The sequence below is a fragment of the Ochotona curzoniae genome, unplaced genomic scaffold, assembly GCF_017591425.1.
Source record: "Ochotona curzoniae isolate NIBS_2020 unplaced genomic scaffold, NIBS_Ocur_1.0 contig_1274, whole genome shotgun sequence".
In the NCBI taxonomy this organism is placed as follows: domain Eukaryota; kingdom Metazoa; phylum Chordata; class Mammalia; order Lagomorpha; family Ochotonidae; genus Ochotona; species Ochotona curzoniae.
This window is the reverse complement of record NW_024465023.1, coordinates 20,315,226-20,342,641: the sequence shown is the minus strand read 5'-3', so window position 1 is coordinate 20,342,641 and position 27,416 is coordinate 20,315,226. Positions and strand designations below refer to the sequence as shown.

At 37.9% G+C, this 27,416-nt stretch overlaps 1 protein-coding gene across 4 annotated transcripts in view; it reads right to left on the bottom strand.

Moving 5' to 3' along the window:
• Positions 1-27,416, bottom strand: part of DMD (dystrophin) — a 1,921,612-nt gene that overhangs the window by 354,253 nt on the left and 1,539,943 nt on the right. For all 4 annotated transcript variants that reach the window (XM_041000021.1, XM_041000029.1, XM_041000033.1 and 1 more), the window contains 2 exons: positions 8,806-8,978; positions 769-925 (listed from right to left, as the gene is read on the bottom strand). In XM_041000021.1, the coding sequence (XP_040855955.1) occupies positions 769-925; positions 8,806-8,978 (330 nt within the window). The remainder of the gene's footprint in view (positions 1-768; positions 926-8,805; positions 8,979-27,416) is intronic.

The window sequence follows — 27,416 nt, the reverse complement described above, 5'->3', positions numbered from 1 at the left end:
TCATTACAGTGATTCCTTTATATTCTAGAGAGATTCATAAAATATTTATAAATGGTATGATACATGCCTGATATTCATTTCAAAATGCTGGCGGAATGGGGCTGGCATGATGGCACAATTGGCTAATCCTCTACCCATACGGATGCCAGTTCATATTCTGGCTGCTGAATTTCCCATCCAGCTCCCTGCTTATGGCCTGAGAAAGCAGTGGAAGATGGCCCAAATCCTGGGAACCCTGCATCCACATGGGAGATCTGGAAGATATTCCTGGCTCCTGGATTTGAATTGGCTCAGTTCTGGCCGTTTTGGCCATTTGGGTAGTGACCCAGAAGAGAAAAGATCTTTCTCTATCTGTTCTTCTCTCTGTGTATCTGCTTTTCCAATGAAAATACATATACAAATCTTAAAAAAAAACACTGTAGGAAAGGTTAGAGGTGTAAAAGAAATAAGATTAATCATGAAGGGATGACTACTGATGTCCTGAAGGGTGTTCATTATAGCATTCTATTTATTTTTGTATATGTTCAAGAGTTTTCACAACAAAAACATTTTAAAAATAGCCAAAAGAGATGGGAAATTTCTTAAAGGTTATTATTAATGCAGATGCTTTTGACATTTAAAACATAATGGCTTGGATTATTTATAATTGATCCTTGGACAAGAGGACAGAAAAGATTTTCTATTCAACGTAATGTCAACCAAGACCAATTTAAAAATAGTCACTGAATACTTAAAATGTCCAGGACACTAGGCTTAAAAATATCCTACCCTGTGTACATCATTCTGTTTGTGAACTGCTTGAAGATCGCCTCCAATGGGCGCCTGCCGACTTAATTCATCATCCTTTAGCTGTAGCCACACCAGAAGTTCCTGAAGAGAAAGGTGCAGACGCTTCCACTGTTCAGAACTGGCTTCCAAGTGGGATCTGAAAAATAACAGGAGCAACTATGTCAGGATACACACTAATATAATGGATGAGTCTAACAATTCCATGATAGGTATATTGGCTGGGTTGTATAAACGTAATGTGAAAAATGTGGCAATCTTTCATGAAAATCTGATGATTTGCTTTTAGAGCTACGTAATTAGGGGTTTTGATGGCAATTTAGGGGGAAAGGTGATGTCTAGTCATATGTTTATTTCAATACGTTAGAGTTCTAGGACTTTTGGCATGGTGCACATACTGGAGTCAATTGCTTTCCCATATCATTGCAATGCTTAATGCTTTGGGGAGAAAAAATGGACCTGGGTGGCTAATAAAAACCACTCCATTTTCATGTGACACATGCTAGTCCTAGAATTTTTTTCTGTTTTGCTAAATGGAAATGTCTCTCCCCACATTTTGACTTTTCCATTTCTACACACTAGGCGGCCTTTTCTGTGGACTCCTTCCGTCTGGCGTCTGCTCCTTTTTGCTTCTCTTCCCATATGCTTCTCCTTTCCTCTACCCTGCTTTATTCCTGTGCACCTGGGATTTGTTTTCACCAGGTTCCAACAATTTCCGCTGTGTTTCTTTTGTGTAAAATGTACTGAGACAACAAGTCACAGGGAAGGCTAAAATCAGGCATTTGTCAGAAAGCTTCCCCAAACATGAATCATTTAGGCAGGAGGCTGAGTGCCCTACCATCAGCTGGATTCAGAACATGTTAATCCTTAGACGCCATTGAAGAATATACAAATGAATGATATGTGCTGTAAAACCTACATTTGACTTGAAGATGAAAAGCTAAATCAATATAATACATCATCATCCAGAACAGAGGAGAGGCAGGAAGTGCACACAGCTTTATCCTCAGCTAAATCAAGAATTCTACTCCATCACCCACTGCTCTCAGCACTAATTAATTCATAAAAATTAATGCTGCCTAGAACATAAGTCTAATAGATTCTAATGCTGCAAAAATTGAGACATTAAGCAAAGCAACCAGGTCGAGTGATATTTCCCTCTGGTCACATGGTAACCACGTTTATTATTTATTATTGCTAAAAAGTAGAAGCAACTGTTTAAAACTAGGAAATTGGTCATGTGCACAATGCTGAGTTCATACCAAGAAACGTCATGTGATAGTCAACATGATAACAAAGGGATAACAAAGGCAAATATTTACAGACATTAAAAATAGTCAGTTGGTGATGAAAAAGCCAGTATTAATAATAAATAATCCACTTCGTTTTTTGCTGCAACAGTTGTGTGTGTATGTATTTGTGTGTACATGCTTGACTGTGCCTGAAATAATTCTGGACTGACAATCAGGGTCAGGTTATCTTCAGAGGTGGGGTGACAGCTTATTTACTCCTTCATATTTTAAATTTTCCAAATTGTCAACTTCTTCCCCTAAGGCACAATACAAAGATTATATTCCAAAAATAAGGCTTTTCCATCAAATTAGAAAATTTCAAGCTTCCTATGGTAATAGCATCAGACAGTTGAAATGTGAAGTTCCATAAATGTCCTGAATTAAATATAGGCCATGCAGATTGCACCCAGTGTAGAGGTCAGGTCTTCTACGCTTCTGTTCCCTCCTTCTCTCTCAGTTATGAACATTTTTCCATGATAGGCCTGAGTGAGAGTTTCTTATGCAAAAGTTTAGCTGCTTAATGGCATGGACTGAGTACTGGTTACAGGGATTCCCAGAGGTGTCACTAATTCGCAGCTTGTTGCCTTGAGGGTGAAAAAGGCTGTCAGACAGGACATGTTGAAAGCCAGGCAGAGAAAAGCAGAGTCCAGATCTGCAAAAGTAGCCAAATGGGAGAAGAGACACTGCGGAAATCAATATTTATTGTGTGTCTTTAAGTCCTAATGAAGCATTGCGGTGTACGAAAAAAGGAAAGGGAAAGGAGAAGATGCAGACGTCTGAGGCGTGGTCTCCCTGTTTCCAGAAGAGGAGACAAGCTCTGTTTGTGGGGGAAAGTGTAAAAGAGGAGAGAGAGAAGGTTGTCTGCTGGGATATCTCCTGTTACTGCCTTGTTGACCTGAGCTGCTGCAGCACAGCTGCATTTTAACTGAACTACTACTCACTTGTTCATTTGGGGGTTGAACACTGGTGCACTCATTAGGAGAAGGGGAAGATAAAAAGCTCTGAGATGCAGGGGGTTCATTTCAAAACTATTTAGATCCAGGAGAAATTTAATAGCATGTAAGAGGGAGGTATTTAGACACCAGGGGCAGAGTGGTTTAGAGAAGTAACACAGAAGTAACAGCAATAGCAGAAGAAGGAATTGGAACAAAGGGAGAAATGTTCTCACATATCTAGCTGCTGGCAGTTTTTAAGGTATCTGAGGTTCAGGATCAGTGTGGTGGCTCAAGTGGCTAATCATCTGCTGGCAGGCACCAGTATCCCATATGGGCACTGGTTTGAAATCAGGCTGCTCCACTTCCCATTCAGCTCTCTACTTATGGCTTGGATAAGCAGTGGATGGCTCAGTGGATGGCTCAGTGGATGGGTTCTTGCATTCACGTGGGAGTCTTGGATGAAATTCCTGACTCTTGGCTATGGATTTCTGGCCCTTGGGGTCATTTGGGGAGTGAACTGGTGATGGATAAAAATCTCTGATTTCTCCTTCTCTTTGTAAATCTGCCTTTCTAATAGTAATAAATAAATCTTTTTAAAATAAAAGGTACGTGGGGGTAAAATTTCAGCATGTCCAAATGTCTTAACTAGATGTCAAATGATTATTTCTTTATTTTCACTCCTAATGCACATGCTTGCAATGAAAGAATCTCAACTGAACTTGAACTGTGGTAATGCAACAAGGTGGAGGAATCCACCATGGGGGGAGGGTTTGGGGAGAGGTGGGAGAAATCGCAGTGCCTATAAAACTGTCACATAATGCAATGTAATTAATAATAACAATAAAAAAATAAAAGCAAAAAATGAAAGGAACAAAAACTTAAGCAAAAGGTTTAAAAAGCATGGAGTATACTAAGAACAAGCTGGGGAGGTGATAAAAGTTCCTTCTTGCAAACAGTGCAGAGTGGTATTCAATATAGCTGAGCTTGTGAACTCTCAGTATGCATATGAACCATCTGAGTAACTTGTTTATTAGTGAGATTCTGCCATAATTTCTATTCTTGAAAAAGGAATGTATACTTTTTTTAAAAAAAAGATTTATTTATTTTCACTGGAAAGGCAGATTTACAGAGAGAAGGAGAGATGGAGAGAAAGATCTTTCATCCACTGACTCACAGCCCAAGTGGCTAGAGCTGAGCTGATCTAAAGTCAGCAGCTTCTTCCGGGTGTCCCATGCAGGTGCAGGGTCCCAAGGCTTTGAGATGTTCTCTGCAACTTTCCCAGCCCACAAGCAGGGAGCTGAAATTGAACTGGGCAGCTGGGACATGAACTGGAGTCCATATGGGATCCTGGCCCATGCATGGCGAGCCACTAGGCTACTGCATTGGGCCCAGGAATATATACTTTCAGCAAGAACCTTCACGAGTCTACAGATGAACTCTAGGACCATTCTTTAAGAAAAGATTTCTGAAACTATTTCTGATACTTACTAAATACTACTTGCTTATCTCTAGAGGGCAAAGGTTTGTGCATATCAGTGACACATTTTGAAGGTCTCAATGAAACAAAACACATTGAACTTGTTAATATGTTCATTGATCATTTGTAATATATTTGTTGGAGGTAATGGTTCTATTTGTATTTGCATGTGTCTATTGTAAATATTACTAAGTGATTAACCTGTGTTTGTACTTGGAATAGCTCTTCTCTAAAGTGTTTACAGACACACTGGTTTAATGACTTTTTTCCCCTGGTTGCAGTGCAGTCTACTGGACTGGAAAAATCCTGAGAGACTGCAGCTTAGCTCACATGTTTTGCAGATGGAGAAACCAAGACACAAAGACATAAAGATAACTGCTGAAGCACATACCTTGAGCTTATTTAGACACAGGAAATAGAAATTACAAACCTTTCTCAAAGAAGGAAATTCTGTTTCATTCATTTCAACCAAATGTTTTTAGATCCATGAGCAAAAAGGTTACTTGCTACATTGTGAAATACACTATTTTTTTTCTACTCAACAGAAAAATAAAAAGGGGTGGTTTAAAGGGAAACATTTTGCTTATATTCAGTTTCTATTAATCTTTATTAGTGAACACAAGAGCTTTGGGACTGCTAACCTTTAACAAGGCAAGTGCTGATCTCTAAAAGGGAGATAACTTCCACAATTTGTATGGTTTCATAAAATGCAGAACCCTTAGGTGTGTTGGGATATACTGCCTGGTCTTCAAGGGACTCCTTGGTGTCAGAACTCTAAGAATTGTAGGGACTGATAAAGTGATTGCCATTTCTCTAGACACAGATATTTCAAGTGTGATTTAGTTGATGCCTAGTTTGAAATCCTTAATAAAACTTTACTCTGTGAGGCATGCATTCTTAAAGTGAAATGTGTTATATTGAATTCATTTTTCATTTTGACTTACTTTATAAAACTAATGATACATCCCTGTATACCTTTGGTACTCCAGTGTAATAAAAATAGCACTTAAGCATACAGAAGGAAAGATAGAAATAAAATCGGAGCTATTGGGTTTTAAATAAAGAGGGAAAATTAAGTCTAAAGAGAGGTAAACAGCTCTTTCCAGATGGGCCTTGAACTCTGACATGCAAACATAATTAACATTCCAAGAGTGATAGAACGAAGGTCAGAGATACTCCATTTCCAAGTCACATTTTTCTCACAAAGGTAGAATGTCTCTGCTTCCTTTTGCTCCTTTTTCTTCTCTAACTCCTCTAGCTATTGTAACTTCTAGCACCAATTATGACCCCAGATTTATTGCTGACCTATACTATATAATATTGGTGTTTGTAGCTTCTAAAATTCATGTTTAAAGTGTCAAGAATGTGTATATTTTACTCAGTATTTATAGTTTTCTAAACAAATACAAAAGTCTTCCAGAAAGCAACTTTTGCCAAACAAAACAAATTATATTATTGATAACAAATTATAGAAATAAATTAGTAGCATATACAATAATCTGGAAAAAAAACCCTCTGGAGGCAGATTAAGTTGAACTCTTATTTTATGTGTCTTACATAAAAAAATTCATTTGACCTCTTCTCAAAATTGCTAACACTTTAAAAATAAAAATGCAAGGTCTGCGGGTGTGAAATATATTATCCCAACAAACTCATTTGACCAGTCACCAGCCTAATGCTGGATAGTATCTTCAAGCAACCTTGTTGATGTGAATTGAGCCACTGAACGCTGTCTCCTAGAGTCTGCATAAACATGAAGCTGGAACTGGGGACACAGTTGGACCTCCAATCCAGCACTCTGCTATGGGATCCAGGCATCCCAGCCAGCATCCTATGTTCAAGGCAAACCAATCCTGTCATTATGGAATTTGAGTAAACTTCAGAGGAAGAGAGGCAAGATGTATGAGAAGGCAGGTGTAAGAACTAACATGCTCACCTGGGAAATGGAGGCAACTGTCACAGAGCAAGAAGAAAATTAGAAAGGAGAATCTACTTGGTTCAGGGAATTCATGATGAAGAGCATAATGAATACTCTTTGGCAAGAATGAAAGTGGGGGTAGGGAAAGAACAGAGAAAGAAATGAATTGGCAAGGGCTTGCTTGGCACAGTTGGCAGACAGTGTTTCTTTCAAATGAACCCTGTCTTCCCCTAGGGATTGAGTGATACCCTTATTTCACGTAAGTGTCAAGGAAAAAAAAAAAGAAAATTGCTTTAATGTGAAGAATTACTCATTTTCTTTTCATAAGTGAAGGTTTATAACACATCCTGTGTTATTAGAGAGGCCTATTTACCAGGCAAAACCACTGATCTGAATATTTAAATTCTTGAATTTGCAGCACCTCAGATAAGCTAAGCTAACTTTTCTACTTGATTAATGACAGCAAGAATTAAACTGCAGTAGCTGGCATATGGGAAATTGCTGTGAGTGAAGAGCCCGTATTTTGGCTGACACGCTGTTTGCCGCTTTCAATTCTCCTTTTATTCCATCAAGTTCACATGAAGGAGAGAAAAGGCACTTAGTGATGTTCTGAACGGTTATAGCACCTTTCTTTTTTCTGTCCCATGAAAATGAATAACTTCCTTTTCTTTACCCACCAAGATCTTTTCTATCTCACATGTTTCATTCCCTTTTAATGATAGATGTTATGAGAGTGGCCTTTGTTATTACGCATGCTGACCTCTTGTAGGAGTTTAAGCTGTTGAAAGCTAATGGAGCCTCCCTATCTTTGAAAAAGCCATTGCCCATTTTACTCCAAATTCTTTACTCATTCCTCAATGAAAACAAAAGAAAAAAAAGATAGACAAAGTAAGGAGTTAAAAATGAGCAAATGAGCCTGAGGCAGGTTGAGTTGCAAACACCTGGGACAATGCTTTATAAGTGAATCATTCTGTATGCCTGGTAATCTGCATCTCTTTTCTTTCAGAGATGATGTATTTATTTGAAAAGGTTTCCTCTTTTTTTCATACTCAGTAGTGTAAGTTAATGACTCAAAACCTGGGATGTACTTGCTGTGTTTCAATCACTGATCTGCCACTTGCTAACGAACTGATTTATGGAAAATATTCAGCATCTCTGCCTCACTTTCTTTAGAGGTTAGAGAAGTTAAATGATAGGATTTACTACTGTAGGGTTTCTCAGAGCATCGCGCTCATTGTCAATAAAGAGAAAACATTTCTGTCACTGTACGGTGTGTACCAGCACAGTGTCAATGCCAATTGCTATCATTAGTAGTAGCATTATCTCAAATTAGGTACAGAGTGTTACAATAATGCCTTTGAATCCATAAAGTTTCAGATTTCTCCTTTCCTTATAGATGTAAATGTGTTACAGTAACCGTGTTACACGTGAGATGCTGAACAATGCAGAAGAACAGGAAAGAAGGGAAAAAAAATCACCCTTCTGTAGCATCACTACGCAGGGATAGTAAATACGTCATGAACTTAGTGTGCTCCCTCATAATGAGGGAACCATTGGTCTTCTCTGCCTCCCTTTGTGATCAGTTCTCCTGCAGACACAGAGGAAAGCACAACATTTTAATGAGGATAAGTGAATTAGAAAATGATCCAAGTAAAAAGCAGGACGCCTGGCTCCCCTTTCAGTATTTCCTACATCCAAATTTAGGTAAGAAGGACCTTTCATTCTTTCTGCCCTTACACCTTTCCACCACACGCCAGCAAACCAGTTTGGCAAGCTCTTTCTTTTGCCTGCCTTACAATGACAGTTACATGCATCCATTAACTTCCCAAGAGAAAGTTGATACAGAGAAAGGTGCAAAGGAGAAAGCAGGGGAGTATAGGACAGCCGAAAGCTTTGCTGACAGAAGTTGTGTTTTCAGAGCATCTGAGAGAAAGCACAAGACAGGAGACATGGAGAGGGTGCCTGTGGGTTCGTATTGTGACCCCTTATCCATTCTCCAGAATGTCTTCTGCTTACACTCAGAGCAGTGCTAAAGGAAGAACTCCATAATAAACATGTGTTCTCGTCGTCACTTTTTATATAACCCTGTGATAAAGCAAGACAGAGCCTTATGAAATGAGGAGAGCTGTGCTCCTCATTTAAATTTCCCCTAATGTCTTAACACACATCTTTCCTGTGGTTATAAAATGCCAGCATTTTAATCCAATCTGAGTCCTCAAGTATCATCTCCCTACCAAGCAAATGAATGACTCATTTATTCAAAATAATATGAATCTCTGTGAAATTAGGTGATTTACATAAACATATGAGATATTAGCTACTTGTGCTAGAAAAACGAGGGAAATTCTGTCGTTCTTAATTCAATTCTGACTTTTTTCCCTCCAGATCTTTTCCTACCTAATGTTGAGAGACTTTTTCCGAAGTTCACTCCACTTGAAATTCATGTTATCCAAACGCCTTTGTAACAGGACCGCTTCCTCAGAACCTTCCAACGATCTCAGGATTTTGTGGCCATTTTCATCCAGGTTGTGATAGATGTCTGTGTGAGCTTCAACTTCTCCTTGGAGGTCCTACAGACAACAGGCAGAAGGCAAGTGCAGAATTACTGGATGAAAGAAACTAGCTAGGAATCTGCAGAACTGCAAAGAGTAAACAGTCCCCAAGTCATTTCTATAAGGCCAACTAAAAGGAAGATGCCCCCTCTGTCATTTTTCTTGCTGTATTGTCTCTCTGTGTTATAAAACCAATTGGAAAATGGTCTTAGTCACAAAAGGTATGTAATTAGTAAGCATAATAATTTACCCCTTGCCATCAGGAGCTAGAAAGTAACTTATTAGTAAAATTTAACAGGTAATCAGTATTTCTTCTAGTATAGGATACAACATAAGTTTTGATGGAAGTGACATGAAATAAAACTCCATGACAAAGTGCACCTCAGTGCCAACCTTGCAATTACAATACACGCCAAGTCATATTTGCCACACACATAGTAAGCCGTAGACTTGACTGACCATACACAGCATAGCGCAACAGATAAACAGGGCTATATTTGGTCTACAATACCGACAGATTACCGGGACTCCGTCACAGGAGAGAATCTTGTTAGCAACACACATTGAATTCACTTTGCCACTATAACATCTTCCATATATTGCAGCATCATACATTTATTACAAAGATTGATCTTTTTTAATAGCATCATATATATCATATATATATATATGCTTGACAGGTAGAAAGTCCATAGGACCTTCATAAGAGGTTGCATATTCAACTTCCTTTGTATACACACAGAGCAAGAAAAATCATCATAGTAGAAGAATCTGACCTTTACATGGTATGTCTTCCTGTGTAACATTTTCAGCTTGAACCGGGGACTACAGCACTGATCCTGTTGCATAGCAATCCAGAGAAAACCCAGAAATGGGAAGAGTCCCACTTTAAAATGCCAGCTTTGCGTACATTCTGTTGACAGAATGAATTTTAGAGCACAGGCCTCACCAGTCAATAGTAATAAACGGCCACTTTGTGCTCCTTACTAAACGGTAGCCCAGCGTGTGGATGTGGGCGGGACCTCAAAGAGAGGAGGCCTGGAATATGCAACTGACAGTTTATATTAAACAGCCAATTTTTCTTATCATTTTGCCATTACAAGCCAGAGACAGTATAAATTCATTTTATATATGTGTTTCTCTCCTTGTTCCCAGCAGAGCAGTGCAAGCCAAAGGAACATTCCTTAGAGAGCTGCCGGGTCTCAGCATTCCTTTCTGCCTACACAATGAATGGAGGCTTTGTACATTATCTAACTCGCTCTTCGACATTTGTATGCTTCTGTTCAACAAGTTTAAAAATTCATTCTGAAGCTCTGAACAATTGGATTGATCTGTGTAACTAGAAAAGTTTTCTTTTTCTCCCTTCTCTCTCAATCTTTCCGAAATTGAATTAAATTACTCGGTTGAAGGAAGGGGGAAGTGGCAGCTCCTGTGTCCTCTCACTGCCTGTTAAGATGTAGAACCGTGACTGCTGTCACAGAAGTCAGGTAGACGGGCAATGGATGTCTCCTGCCACTGTTTTTGGCAGTCCAAGTATCACTGATGGACTCCCAAAAGACAGGAAGGGGAATGTGGACTGAACCACATCAGAAGTTGAAAGAAGCGAAACACTGTAATAGATTGAGTGGTGTCTATGTCCCATCAAAAACAGGCATGTCCTGGAAGGATGGAACTAGAATTGGAAATTGGCCTGTGCGGCAGGAAACTGTTTACTGGACTTCTTGCTGAATGGAATTTGTTCAGATACACATGCATTTCATGCTGCTATTTTGGTTGCTGTCCATTTACATACATGAATAATGTAGCTTCATTTGTTATTTCCTCACCAAGAGACAATAGTGTGGGTGGGAGGGAAGGTGATGTGGTGGAGCATGGTAACACACTTCTTGGGATGTCTGCATCCGATGTCCAAGTGCTTGGAACAGGGTCCTACATTTGCTTTGGAATCAGCCTCCTGCTAACGTGCCAGGGAGGCAGCAGAGGATGGCTGTAGTACTCAGGCCCGAAACCCATGTGATAGACCCAGATGAAATTTCAGGCTGCTGGCTTTCCTTGGTCCTGCCCAGAATATTAGGAGCATTTGGGCAGTGAAGGAATGGGTGAAAGATCCCTCTTTCCCTCATTTTCTCTGTTTTTGTCTTTTAAATGAAAATAAATCAGCAACATTTGAAAAACAAAAAGATAAATGGGTTAATTTATCTGATTAATTCAAGACAAACCATGACCAGGTTCAAGTTCCAAACAGTTCTTTCACTTTTCTCTTAACTTGTATTTTGTATTTGATTTACATAACTTAAATCATGTCAGTTTATACACTTGAGAGTCTTAAGCCAAACTTTTGGCCTTTCAAGAAAATAAAATATTTTGATAAGTACAATCAGCTTGCTACATTAACACACATATACATGATAGTACACTTGAATTTCATATCTTCAATTGACAGGGACAATCCAAACCCAATGTTAAGATCATGCTGTTTCTAACACTTCTGGCTTCAGCCCTTTCAGGCGTTTGGGGAGCCAACAAACATAGGAGAGCTGCATCTGTCCATCTTCTTCTCAATTAGATAAAATAAATTTTTAAAAAAATATATTTTATTTTTATTTCAATGGCAGATAGATAGAGAGCTAGAGAGAGAGAGAAAGAGTGAGAAAGAGTGAGAGAAAGAGAGAGAAAGAGTGAGAGAAAGAGTGAGAGATGTTCCATCCACTGGTTTATTCTCCATATGGCCATAATGGCTGGAACTGAGCTGATCCAAAGATAGGAGCCAGGGGCTTCTTCCAGGTCTCCCAGGTAGGTGCTGGATCCCAAGGCTTTGGGTCATGCTCTACTGCTTTCCCAGTCCACAAGTAGAAAGCTGGATGGGAAGTAGAGCTACCAGGACATCAACTGGCATCCATATGGGATCCTGGGCATGCAAGAAGAGGATTTAGCAACTAGGACATTGAGCAGTGCCCAAGGTTCATCTTCTTCAGTGACTTAACAAGTTCTTCCCAATAATAAATAGGGTCCAAATTCATTAATTTGCTAATTTTCATCTTTGCCACATTCATGTACATTAGATTGCATATAAGCAGCTTTCTTGTATTATGACCAAAGAAATGATTACAAAAAAGTATTGATAAACAAGTATGCATTGAGGACTGGCTTATTTGCTTTGTCTTCAAAAGGGGAAATTTAAGAGAAAGAAACAGAGGTCTAGTTTTAATTTTATTAAAAATACAATGTAGGGCCCGGCGCAATGGCGTAGTGCTTAAGGTCCTCGCCTTGCACTCCCGGGATCCCATATGGACACTGGTTCTAATCCTGGCAGCCCCGCTTCCCTTCCAGCTCCCTGCCTGTGGCCCGGGAAAGCAGTCGAGGACGGCCCAAAGCTTTGGGACCCTGCACCCGCGCGGGAGACCTGGAAGAGGCTCCTGGCTTTGGATCGGCATAGCATCGTCCGTTGCGCTCACTTGGGGAGTGAATCATCAGACAGAAGATCTTCCTCTCTGTCTCTCCTCTCTGTATATCCGCCTTTCCAATAAAAAAAAAATACAATGTACCCTTTTGTTTAACTCATTCACATGATTAATTAAATACTATTGAGAAGTTAGCATAGAATTTCCTCATAGATGCTGGAATAAAAAGTGCTCCCTTCAGAAATGCTGAAATGGTTGAAATAAAGTCTTAGCATTGGCAGGAAGGTAACTCATATGCCAATATCCCCTTCCTGGGTCATGCTAACAGAGTGACAAATGACGCACATACAGCAGGGAACTTACAGGTCACACAATACTTATCCATTCCCTGTTTGGCAGAGAAGAGTGCTAAGACTCAGAGATATTTAACTGGCATGTGCAAAGTCACATACCTAGCACTTATTCAAAGTAGGAAATGTGTTCCAGTCTTCTCAGTTCTAAAGGATCTTGGGCTGAACTCATCCACCCAGCTACTATGAGTGCTGAATGTAACATACAACGTTATTGAAGCTAAACATGGATACTACTAACAAGAGGTTTAAAAAAATGACTGCTGAGGGAAAAGCACACTCAAAGACAGCATTATCGATTTAGATAAAACATTTACCCATAAGGGTTGATTTGTACTGAATGAAAATAGAATCCTGACTATCCTTCTCATTTCTCATTCTGCAATTGGGCAGCTGGGACCACCCTGAGCACAAACTGCACTGAAAAGGTCTCCTTACTACAAAATATCCTTGCTTCAAAACAGAAATTCTTTCAGTAACTCATCTCATTCTCTAGAAGAGTCCTGTAAACAATGAGCCACCTTAGGTAACGGTATGACATGTCAGAATAGTTATAGCATGTCGGTTTGAGGTCTTAGGCTGTTGGACAGTTTCGTCAGCTGCAGTCCTCATGCACATGGCCCCTGTCTTCAGGCTGGCCTGCTGCAGCAGATATATTCTAGCTCCAAGTGGCAACAGGAGTCCTAGATGGGGAGGAGAAATGTCTAGAGCAGGTAGGAGGGAAATACATTTGCATAAAATCATGATGACATTTGTCTTAAGAACAAACTAGATTTAGGGAGCTCAGAAAAGCAGGTGGCTGGTATAGAGAATTAAGTGGCATTCTCAGAGGGTAGCCAATTTGTACAAAAGGTAATTTTCACAGAAACTTTTAGTTTTATTTCACTTCTGACTTAACTAGGAAAAGGTCATGTAAATCTTAGTTACTGCATTCATTGTATGAAATCTAATTTTTCTTATTCCTGTGATTGCATCCCTTAGGGATACCAGAAGCTAATGAACAGAAGGGGAAGGGTATTTGCTATATAATAACAAAAACAACAGCAGCAACAACTACAACATATACAAGACTTCCTCTAAACCAAGCATTATCTAAACTACTATATATATACCTATATATATACATTTTTATACACACACACACACATTTGATCATCTCTATTACTCTCCTGGGCAGGCATTTTTGTTATCTTCATTTTCCATACATGAGAGAACGAAATTACACAGAGATTAAATAAGAGTGCCTAAGGTAATACAGTTAACAAATGATGCAGCCATCCCTGGACTCCAGGGATTGTACTTTTAACCTCCAGGCTATTTTGCTTCTGAGTTTTAGTTCGTTGGTAGCATTCCTTTCCTATTACTACTACTTGAATTTGATTTTCAGCAAATCTAGCACTGCCATTAGACTATAAAGAATATCAGTCTTTGGTACCAAAGGAATAGTTTCTTATAGTCTTATTACTTTGGAGACTGTTAAACTTTCAATAAAATAAGAGGGGTAGGAACTTGATCTGGTGATGACGATGCAGTGTCCTATGTTGGAGTACCTGGGTTTGACATTCACCTCCAACTTCTGATTCCACTGGGAAAATAAACCCACATTTCCCCAAATAAGTGTCAGGAATCCAATTCCTTGAAGCCATTTCAGATATATCCCAGGAGCTTTGTTGGCAGGAAACTGCAGTCAGGAACTGGTCTCAGGTATTGCACTCATGTACTTCCAAACAGGACTTGGGTATCTTTATTGGCTCTTCCCTAGACATGAATATTAGGGAGAACTATGTAGAATACAACCATATCCCTTAAAATAAGTAAGATTTAAAAAAACTTTAAGGATATCGCTGATAATAGAAATTCATATAAAACACAAAGTCAAGACTACTCAATATGAAAGTTATTTTTATTTCATTTGATAAGTAGAATGATACATGATGTTCATAATTGATAAGAGAACTATGGAAGAGTATGGAAAGTCACAAAGCTTTTAATATAAGAAAAATAAAGGAGGAATGTACCAAGAATTGGTGCTCCAGTAGTATTCCAAAACATCATGGATAGTAGCATCTACATACTGTCTTCCCTACATTTATGGAATTAGTTGTCTTTAAAAAACTCAGTGAATTAATACAATTATTAATAAATACATTCTCTCCAAAAATCTAAAAATGAATTACCATGTGATTCAGGGATTTTACTATTGTGTATGTATTCAAAGGAATTAGCACCATGCATTAGAGATACCCACATTTCCACCTTCATTTCTGCACTAGCTACAATTGCCAATGTATGTAAGCAACTTAAGAATTCATCATCAGATGAATGGATAAAGAAAATGCATATATAGTCTCCATAGAATACTACTTAGCCTAAGAAAAATCACACCAGGTGTGATAACCTGTATGGAATTGTAGGACATTATGTAAGTGAAGCAAGTCAGGCCTGCAAAGATATATCTGCCTGATCCCATTTACACATGCAATCTGTAATAGGCAAATTCAATGAAGTTGAGAGGCGAATGGTGGTTACCAGAAGCTGGGGGAGGGTTGGATGAGAAACACAAAGGTATTGGTGAAAGAGTGCATACTTTCACTTAGACAGTTGAAAAAGCTTTAGTGATCTATTGCATGGAAAGGAACCACAATAAATTGTGAATCATATATTTATTATTTATAAAAGACTAAATTTTACATGTTTTTATTACCAAAATGATGCTTATGTGAGATGAAGCACTTGCTAATAGGCATGATTTAATCATGGCACATTGTGGCCATGGACCTAAACATCACCTCATAGTCTACGAATATATACAATTATGTGTCAATTAAAATGCATTTAAGCTGAAAAGAACTTAGTAAATGAAAACCCTTATTTTGAATTTGGCTAAGGAGAGTAATCAAACAAGACATTGAAAGAATAACAGAAGCAATAAAATATCCAACAAATTTCATTATAGATTATACCATTTCTAATCATTTTTATAAACAATTGACACACAGATAAGACTATTCCTTTCTCTTTACTTAATGCCTTTGTCTATTTCAAGTAAGAGTAACATGGAGAAAAATATGGTGATCTGCTTCCTTTCTAATAATTCAGAAGCTAAAATGCAGAAGATCCAAAACAGAAAGGAAGTTATCCTTATGGGCCAAGTTGAGAGTAACAAGAAATGACATCTGACAGAGAGGCAGAAAGTCATAAAAACAGCTGCAGGCACATGTAATTGACCAGGGTCACACAGTGTGGAGACTAAAAGCCCCCCACTTATTAGTAGCCCTTGCAGGCATCACCTATGTTCACAGTGAAACTAATGATAATGTTAATGATGATGACTTGAACTAAGCCGGAGAAAGCCGATTTATGTTCAATAATGTCTTTAAGAGGGAAGCATAGGAAACTCCTCAATTGACACTCAAGCAGCATAGTTGCTTAGAAAAATTAGTGCTTCTTTTAAAAAATTAAGCTAAAAAACAAGGATAAAAAGTAAAACTCTCTTAGCCTGGTTATTCTAATTCTTTTTAATGGGCTCCACATAGATGAAGTTTTGAAGCACACACACAGAAAGAGAAAAGAGAATTCTAGGATTCCATCATGAGAGCAAAAGATCATAAATTGAGAACAAATCTTTACTTTGGGGGTTTTACTTTGTAAAACATTTATATGAAGGGAACAAATTTCATGTGTTTCATATATACAGTTTTAAAAGCATAATGCTATTTCATACCTCATCCTTTTTCCTTAAAAATATATAATGCATTTGGAGTGAAACTGACATTTTGAGGCTTGATTATTGTTTGTAGCTCTTGTCTATACCTTTAAGGAACAGTGGTTTTCTACTTACTACTTGTTAATTCCTTTATCTACTATAGGGTTAAGCTTGAGATAATTGAAAGTATGTCATTGTAGAATCAAAGCAAAAAGTAAGACTAGGAGGAGGGAATATAGGAGTGAATGAGAGAGCAAGCCTGTAGGAATGTGTACAGTACCCTGGATATTTAAAAAATGGGCCTGCAACTTGCATTTTTAGGTGTTTGGACTTTTTTTAGTAATTCATTTTGATTGCATGTTACAGAAGTATTATGGAGTGGAAATTAAAACTAGCAACAACAAAACAAAACAAAAAACCACAGTATCCTTTCTAAAGGATTTTTTAAGAAGTACCCATATATTTGCAGTGTAATAAAGACTAGTCTAACCGTCTAACCAGGCAACGCTATAGCTAGATCAGGAAATACATTTGGACACAGATTTACAAGTGGGTATGACCATCCTTCCATCCTTTTTTTTTTTTTTTACTCCTGACTTTGACCACTGTAATTTTTTTTAAACATTTATTTATTTATTTTATTGGAAAGACAGATACACAGAGAGGAAGATCATTCATCCATTGAATCACTCCCCAGGTGGCCACTACGGCCAGAGCTGAGCTAATCCAAAGTCAGGAACCTGTGGACTTTTTTGGGTCTCCCATGCGGGTACAGAGTCCCAAAGCTTTAGGCCATCCTCGATTGCTTTCCCAGGCCACAAGCAGGGAACTGGATGGGAAGTAGGGTTGCCAGAACACAAACCAGCGCCCAAATGGGATCCTGGTGCGTTCAAGGCAAGGGCTTTAGCTGCTAGGCTACTGCGCTGGGGTCCCACTGCAATACGTCTAAAAGCACAGTTGTCATCCTTAGAGAAACATGAGTTAATTTGAAGCGTGCTGTTTGGCTAGCCGCAGGGTTGCTCTAGGTATATAAGGAGTATTTTCAGGTCTACTGCGATCTCAATACATCTTAAAGGAGCAGCCATGGCTTTTGGAGCCCAGGAGCTTTGCTTTAAAAATGGCTGTTGCTGAAGTCCTCAGGGATATTCTCCTGCAGGGCTTGTTGTCTCTCCTTTCATAATTATTTGAAAATTCCCACACTTAAGTATTAGAAGAGCAGGGAGAAGGGATATGCTCTCATGCCTCAGCAAATTCTGAAATATAAAGCTTTATTTCAAAATCTAATCTTTTAAAAAATGCCCGGCAAAGGGTAGATTACACCAGGAGCAAACTGAGCAAAATCCCATTTGTCAGACTGCTTTCAGCAATCCCAGACTCTGGCAACACACGACGCTTTCTCTTTCTGTCTGCCCCCTCTGGCTTACTTTGTTCTCAAAATTGCTTCTTAAAATTGAAAAGTTCACTTAAGATATATCAAGTTGGAAGTCAGGTGAGTCATAATGTGTTTTTTCACTGTATTTGGTTCATCCAATTTTTTTTCTGCATATTTATTCATCACACAAACATGTACAATTTTTTTTATGTCCAAGATTTTCCAGGAACCAGGAGAATACAGATAATATAAGGAAGAAGTAGTTCTGGGATAATGTTATTTTTCTCCCTCTCTCTGCACTTTTTTCTTCTGTGAACATGAGAGGATGTAAAATTTTTGATAAAAAGGAATTAAACTATAAGTTTATAAAAACTTAAAAAAATCCAAAATTCATGCATAGTTTTTCATAATACACATTTTCTATGAATTTGTCCTGAAAATGATTTGTCTTTGCATATATTAGGAAACATAATTTCTCATCATAAAAAAACGAGACTTCTACCATCTTCAGATTCACAAGATAATAGACAAGTTGCAGAGAAACATGATAAAATAGGAAAATGCTAGAAGAACAACTAATGACAGCAGTGAGGAGGTGTTTTTTGACCCTGATGGTTCAAAAGGCCCATGGGGAGAAGGTCAAATGTTAACTGGCACGTGAAGGCTTAGACTACACAAGTTACCAGAACATACTATATAGTACAGAGAAAAGGGGACGGAGTTTGAAATCAGCATTGTGATAGGGAAGGAGATCCTGGCCAGAATTCAGCCAATAAGAAGGAAATTTGTTTTCCCCTAATCAGTAGTAACAAATACACAGGGTACAAAATAATGCAAACTACATAAACGAGAGGAACATCTTGAGACTTGCTCATTGTTTACAGCCCGTGTCTACACACTTGAGGAACAGTAAGGGTTTTTTTTTCTAATTATTATTTCTTGAAATCTTTACCCAATGGAGTGCTAAGCCTGTGATTGTGAAGTAAGATGCAAATGTTCCATTGTGAAAATATAAAAAAAGGAATAAGAAATAAGGAAGGAGAAGGGTGGGAGGGGAACAGAGCCAGGAATGAGCATACAGGCAAGTATCACTGTATTCCTAGAGGAACTGTACAACAGGGACCAGCACACCGTGAAGTGAAGAAACATGTTAGTATTCAGCACTAATCCTGAATAAAAGATGGACTCCCAATGAAACTGCTGAACATCTCTTGACAAAAGGATGCTGGACTCTCTGCCATTGTCCATACCAACACAGTCAGGATATACTTAAATAGCAGAATCATGGACTTACGATTGTTTGTGAAGAACTATATTATTATAATGATACAGGGGAAAACAGTGGGGGGAGGGGAGAGAGACGTGGAGAGGGTGAGAGGAGAAAGCCCTTAGCCTCTAAACTTTACCATAAAAAAGTTCAAAAAAAGTTTAATTCTTTTTTAAAAATAAGTGAAAGTCAAGCAAACCCATTTAAAAAAAAAAAGAAGTGTGGTTGTAGTTGAGATGAGGAAGGTCCAAGTAGTAGGGGACCTTGAAGACTCACAGTAAATAGTTTGAATTTTCTCTTAAGTGCAATGGGAAGTTATTGAAACTTTTAAAGGTATTGAGGGACATGATCTCACTCAGTTTTTGTTGTTGCTGTTGTTTAAAACACGATGTGGCTTTGCAGAGATTAGAGAAGGTAAGAATGGAAACACAAATGCAAATTAGAAGTCAGTGTCTCTGATTTGTGCAAGAGTTAATGATGATCTGGACGAGGGTACTTGCAGGAGAGGAGTGAGTTGACATGTGTTTAGAAACTAACACTCCCCTCCATTTCTCAGATTTATGAGCATGACAAAATTTATAAAACAGAATTGTTTTTCATCATTTATAGGTGTGGCCATTATAGCTCTCTTATCAAGTTGTGGTAAAGATTAGAGTGGATGATGTAGGTAGAGCTTCCAAGTATCAGACATAGTGCCTGACCCATTGTGAGCCTTTATTATAGTAGCATCCCTCTAGTTTTCCTCTCACCTCCCTCCGTGACTCTCAGCATGCTAGCAGAGAGAATAGGGGAGTATTTGAAAGACATTGAACACAGAGGCATACAGATGGGAGCCAAGGCTGCAGGCAGGAGCCATGAGATACTGCTGAGAAGGGTCAACACAGGCTCAAAAAGTACCCCAAAGTCACTGACAGCTTTGAATGAAGCCTGGAGATGATATATGATAGTATAAGATTCCATTGTGGTTTCTAGTATAAAGGCAAAGTGAAATAAGCATTTAGAAATGATTATTGGGAAGGTAGTTCTCATTTTAAATGGCAGAAGGGCAAGAGTGGAGATAGGAACTCACAAAATGATGCCTCCAGCAACAGGAATAAAATAAGAGGAATGCTACCACTATCAAGTGCATAATTAACAGAAACAGCTGTATGTGTGATACACTTTCATCTTTTCCCACCCTACCTTTGGAAGAAAGAATTTGGGAAAATCATAAAAGCATTTCAAAGTTAGAAATGCCATTTTGAGTTTTATTTCCTCAGGAATAAGACAAACATTATATATGATATACTATGTATGCAGACTCATACACACACACATTGTGCTGAATAAGTTAGAATAACAAAAATCATTGGTATTAGTGGCAAGGAAAAATATTTATACCAAAGCTTCATATACACAAAGGTGACTTCCAGCTGAAGTGCCCCTTCTTAATCATTGTTCAGGAATATATATACTAAAGGAGAGTGTCTCTTGAGACAGGATCAGTAGGGCAATACTGTTCCAGATGTTTCTAGAAAGTCAGATGTCATGGATTCCATTGAGAATTACTATTGACATGTACTTGTCTCAGCACATAAAAATTGAAAAAAGAATGGCATATTTCATAAGTGCCAAATGATTAAACCAGAATGCCCTAAGATAAGGCTATCTAAAGTCCATATGAAAGACCTGTACTGTGCTATACTATTATTTCAGATATTGTTATGCTGCCTTGGTGTTCATAATCGGGTGAAGGTCATTGCCAGCAGCAATCTTAAAAGACTTTCACATGCAGACTCTAGATGGTACATTTAAATCATGGAGACAACCACATATGAAAAGTCTACAGTGTTGCAGGCACTTTTGGTTTTGTATTATGTTTTATGTTCAGGGATCAGTCTGTTTGAAGATAACTATCCTTATCTGAAAAAAACCAGATGGAGTTTTCCAACGCTGGGCATATTTATTGTGACAGAGCCACAACGAGGCGTGGAAGTAGAATAGAAGGATGAAACAGGCAGGAAACCAATACTTTACAGTCCTTATAAATCCCTTACACCAACTCCATGTAGTAGTCCTTCTTATCCCCCAACTGAGAAAATCATGATTTAGAGAGATGAAGTAACTTGTACAAATCCCACAGCTGTTATGTGGCAGAGACAGGATTAGAGCACAGATCTTCCAGAATTTATGTTCTTTTTATTCTCCCCACACCCACACCTCACTTCTCAAACTTTCAAATACAAAGCACCTGACTTCTGACTCGGACTACATGTAATACAGCAACATTGTCAAGTCATTAAGGTGTCTGTGAAATGATTAGCTTGGTGATTTGTTTCATTCTTCCTAGACCTATTCAGAACTAATCTCTTTGATGGTTTTGAATGTCTGTAAATGAATAGAATACATTTCAATCCTTAAAATAGGCGATATCTGCCCATGAACCAGTTTCCATCTGGTTACACTTACCTACACAATTTGTCTATATTAGTTAGAGAGTTAAAAGTTAAAAAAGCTATTTTTTTCTCTAGAATCTCTGTCATCAAACTGCTTTTTCTTCTTCTAGACAATCACTCTAGTTCAACGTTGTATGTTAGAAACAATTAGTTGGTGTCAACTCTCATCCTGATAGCAACATGCAAGAAGGCAAGAACATATGGCGAAGTGCCATAATTACTTTTGAAAATACTCTAGAAATCATAATATCCATGTAACTAATTTCCTCTGACTTGTTTTAATTATGAAAGTTGTAAATGTAATACAACATCTTTATTCCATGCTTTTTCCCTCATGGAAGAAAAAAAGGACCTTATTAATGCCTAGATTAACCACAAATCAGAGGTAATTGTTTAGAAGAAGTTAATGCTTCAAAATATCTAAGATACTTTTATTTTCTCAACTTTACACAGCAAGAAATTTCTGAAATAATTCCAAACATACATCAGAGAAAATTATACTTACTTGTTGATACTCTTTAGTCTAAAGTTTAGAGGTGCCATTATTGAAATCATTTCTATATAGTTGTAATTTTTGAATGCTTACTTTTTGAATGTTAACTAAAATTCTGCTAAGGTAATTGAGTCTAACTTCCAGATATTTGGGGTGGTTTAATTTTTGTCTACTGTAAAGTAGTACAAATTATATCTTCTGGAGTTTTTTTTTTTTTTTTTTTTTTGGCCCAGAAATAATGTCATTCTATTCACTTTCCTTCTCATAAAACAGGGTATATGACAATGGGGAAAAAGACAAAGTTGAACATTTTTTTAGTATATGAGAAAAGAAAGAAAGGATATGCATGTGAGCGTGAGTATAAATTCATGATTCTGTAGCGTTTAGGGTAGGGTTCAAGAGCTTGAATTTTCTTTAAGTTTCCAGGTGACATTGTTCCTGGCAGACCAGGGATCCCTCACTCAGTAGGAAACACATGTCTAGCATAATGATTCTTGATCTGCTGGAGGACTTGAATGTTTGTGTGAAAACCATGGATATTTCCCTAAGAAACATGCATTTACCCTTGTAAGTACAAGATAACCTATTATTTCAAGGGCTTCCAAGACCCACTAAGAGGCGATAGAGAGCATCAGTCTACCGGTAACTACTTCATCTCCAAGAAATATACCAAAGTAATCAACACAGAATACCCTTCCAATGCCATTTTAACAGAAAACTATTGAAAACCACATTGGAAAATGGCATCAGCATGTAGCTTTGCTTCTTTATGCACCTTTCGGTCACTCACAGTGATCCCAGATTTGTGGTTAGGGACATTGCAAAGCCATGTTCCTGCAGGCTAAAGGAAGCCTGTCACTCAAACCACATTCTATTTATGTAACCTTGATTCTTTCTCATTTAGACCTGCCTTGTGCTTGGGAAATAAAACAGTAGAGGGTGTGTAACCACAGAGTAAAAAGAGTGCATGCTACCAGGCACCTGCCAGGGGCAGGACACCACAGTTTGACCTCAGAGAAAGTTTAGCCTGGGCTGTCTAGCAGCTCTGCAACACAGTTCATGATCAAAGTAAGAGATAATTGCATATGTACTTAAAAGAAAATTTTAAATTAGTTGTACTACACAAAGATATGACACAATTCCTGTGGTGGAGAAAAGCCATTTTGAATTTGCTTAAGAATCCGTTCATTGCATAATCCAGCAGTGTGGAGATACAGTTTTAATGACCTTGAAAAGAAAGCAGCAATGTGCTTTATTTCATGAAAATGAAGCAATCTTTTACTTAGACAGTGCTTGCTAGGCCTGCACCCCACGGAGGCATGAAGTCAGGAACATCAGGTCAACACTGAATTATTTGTTTTGGCAACTACAAATTCATGATGGCTCTGAGAAAGAGCTGGAGAGAACTGGGAGCTTCCTCCAGCTTCTCCAGGAAGCTCCAGTGTTACCTGGGAAAGCACTCTAATTACTGCCAGCAAATACACGCTCAAGTCAACAAAGGTTTCTTAATAATTGCCTGGGCTGTTTAGCCTAAAGCCAAGAAAATTTTATTGATAATATTTAAGCTGCTGATTCATCTCCTCCATTTTCAGTTCTCAGCAACCTTGCAATGGGTCTCATCCTGGGCACGTGTATAGAGCAATTTTCATAATGGCAGAATCCTTTCAAACAATATGTAAAATAGAATTAATGGGCAGATATAATGTGGTCAAAGCATTGGTGTGTGGTAGCCATATGTCATCATGCCATAGAGTCTTCACACAGCTGGCCCATGACATGACCTCAGTTTTGCTCTGGTAAGCATGTCCTTCTTTCATGCTAATGGCTTGATTGGGGAAAAAATACAAGAAAAAAAATAGCCTCCCCTTTGGAGCAATAATTCTATGAAAATGAGTCAGAAATTTAGTCTATGGAAGCCCCTTGTGCTCAGAAATGGACACTAACAAGCTGACACGTGCAAGCTGAAAGGATGTCTTTGCCCTGAGAAGCTGATCTCTATAAACCATAGGGTCTATTCTCAAGCTTTTTAAGAGTGATTCCTGGAAATTAGAAACTGCAGGTAACAGCTCCCTGAATGGTGAATGCTTGTCCAGAAAACTGCCTTGTGCCTGAAAATATTGCTTGGATAATCAATTTTTGAAATCTTAAAAGTAACTAAACATATTCTTCACTGTAAAATCAAAGCAAGGCTTTGGAATTTCTCAAACACCAAATTATCTTTTCTACTCATATCCTCAATTGTGCTATTCTCCAAATGACACAAACTGATTTGTTACTTGGCAGCCAGTTCAATTACTGGGGTAATCGCCTACAATATAATATGAAAATCATATAATAGATAAATTCATAACACACAGGATAAATTCAATCCTTTAAGAGATAAGATTGTAGAGTTAAGATCTTAAATAACACATTCTGCACAATTTTGATGATGATCTGTGACTTTTAAATACCATATGCTCATTACCTTTTCTTTCAAATATAACATGACCATATTCACAGGAAACAATATGCCATCTAATGTCTGAGTTATATAGAACACAGAGAGTTCTACTAATATATTTTCTTTGCATTTTTATCTTTGCTTAAATTAAACATTTCATTTGGCGTCACACTTTGTCTACAGAAATAAGTTTATCCTCATGATACTGAGAGTTACAAAATAACATTTTTAAGATACCAATAAATTGTGAAATTATAATTAGTGAAAATTACTTGAGGATCTTTAATTTACTGATGTTGACTAATTCTCATTAAATAAATATTGTGCAATGAAGTAAACTATCAGTCTATAGAAAATGTAAGACACTAGGCAAGATAATATACACTTTCAAAGAGAAAATGAACTTACTGTATCTCTGAAATAAAAGCAATTTAGAAATTTATTTTATTGAAAAAAGAAGCACCCAAGTTAACCTGTGAAATTCACTTCACTTGCTGAAAGTGTAATGCTGTCTTCAACTTGTTCTTACATCAAATAACTCATGGACCATTTATTTCCACTGCAACAATATCTTCTTTTAGCCAAATAACCATTGGACAAAGTTTTCTGCCAAAGAATTCCCTTATTTCCCACTCCCGGTACCAGAGATTAAGGGATTGAATAGACAGCACCATTCTCAGTAGGACTGTTTGCTTGCATTCTCTTGGTTAGCCAAGTTTCTACTGCCTAGTTTCATTACCATAGAAAGTCCTCCAGGATAACTTGGAAAGAAGCTATGTCTATTATTTCTCCCAAGATCCCACTGTTTCCAACTGCTACTGATATCCTGTTACAATCAATAGCCTACAAGCTTGAGCAACCCAACTGCTTTAAGTGCAGAAAAAAAAAATCTGAGAGGAAATGGAGAACAACAAAGTATTTCCTTATAAATGAAGAGTAGCATTTGGCTGGCATGGCTGTTTTCCTTCAGCCTTAATTTCTCAGAGCAGCAGTACTGCTTTCAATATGTAGGCTAACATTTCTTCTCACAAATTAATTAATTAGCATGGTACAAATCCAGCATTCATTCATTTGATGTCTTATAAAATGAGGAAAAACTGTTTTCAACTTTTGAAGATGCTGCTAATTAAAATCTTTTAAAAATTAATGGTTTTAAAGCTAAAACTTTCCAATTTCAGCTTGCTGCTAATGCAAGTGTTTCTATCAGCCATCCATGTGGAGACACAGATGCAGTTCCTGGTCCTGGTTCCTATGATTGGCCTCGTGCAGCTCCAGCTGTTGCAAGCACCAGAGGGGCAAACCAGTGAGTGGGAAATTTTTCATTTCTCTCTCTGGTGAAAGTCCCTCATACATATCACAGGCCAGCAAAAAATACTCACAGGAGAAAAATGGAATGAAAATATAAGTTCATCTTAGTGAAGAAAATTGAAATATGGCATTGCTATTCCATAATGTGTATTTTTGGCTTAAAACATTTGAAATTTATGCGCAGTTTTTCATTGTGTTCATTTTCCATGGAACTTGTGAAGACTTCTCATGTCGATCTGTAATGTCCACATGGTTTTTACAGTGCTCTTTGGGTTGTGGGATATGAGAAGCACATATCACTTGTGCTATAAAAAGTAGGAGAAATATGAAAAGGAAATCTTTCCTCTACAGAGACCTAGGTTTGCCTAGTGTGAAACAGTACTCAAAGATGATCTGAATCGGCATCTACCCACCTCCATCCACTTCTGGCTGCCAATATTTCCTATCAGAATTCCTCAGGTTCAATCATCTTTTTTCTGCTCCCTGATGAAAATCTTACTGCTAGAGTACGGAGTGACCACTTTCACAGTCTAGAAGATTATTACAATTTAAAAAGATGAAGCCGAGTCTCAGTGACAGCATTTTCAGAGGGTATAAGAATTCCCAATTCAGATGGTAGTAAGAGTATGTGGGGGCAGAAGGGTTCCAGCCTTTCTTGGTAGGGAATCTACACTGGGCAACAGCACAAATTAGCTCACTCAAACTCAGTCACCCTCTTTCTCATTGAACAAGTGGGAAATTACAACTACATTTGCTAGACTTTTATGCAGACAGTGCTTTTGATACAAAACAGTTTACAATAAGTTAGTGTTGTCAGATAAACACAGGGTGCCAGTGAAATTTGTATTTCAGTTAAACAATGGTTTTAATACAAATATATTGCATGCAGAATTTTTATTTCCTCAATTCTGCAATCCTGCACCAAACAGATAAACTTATGAGACTTTTCAAAGGTGGAAGCCAGAATAGGTCATTTTCCCCTTTGAATATTGCTGCTGGCAAGCTTAACATATATACTGAAGATTTCTCAAAAGAGAGTTCCAAAATCCATTCTCCAGAAAAGCATTTGCTAACCATATTCACAAACCTGGCATATGCTAAATTTTAACCTCTGAGTTCTTACTACCCAGGGTGTGTTACTGCATTCATTCCATCATTAGTATAGCAGTTACTTGTTTCCTAATGTGTCAGTTCTATATGGTTTTGGAAATCTATTCTGGAAGCCAAGTGTGAAGACTTTCTCCTTCAGTCTTTCCAAAGACTTGGTATATATTTAATTTCTTGCTTTAAATCACTTTCTGGTTAATATATCTACAGTGGTTTCTCTCTTCTGCACTGAACTGTTTGTTGTATGTACTGTTAGGATTAGCACCTCTGTTTGTTTCCTATACTTGTAACATCTTCCCTAAATGGTTTTTAAAAAACTGAAAGCACATTAACATGAAAATAGTGTTGTAGTAATTGTCATGCATTTGCTGTGACCTTGAGAAACTAATATGTTAATGCATTTGTTAAAAAAAATCTAGCAGTAATAAAACTCTGAGGATTTCTCAACACAGAAGTGTGATTTCATATCAGAGAAGGCAGGAAGTGAGCAAGGTTAAGGGACGTCTACTTATGCATAGATGTTCTGTTTTATTTACTTTATTTCCAAATAAGAAACTTTAGGTTGAGGCAATGG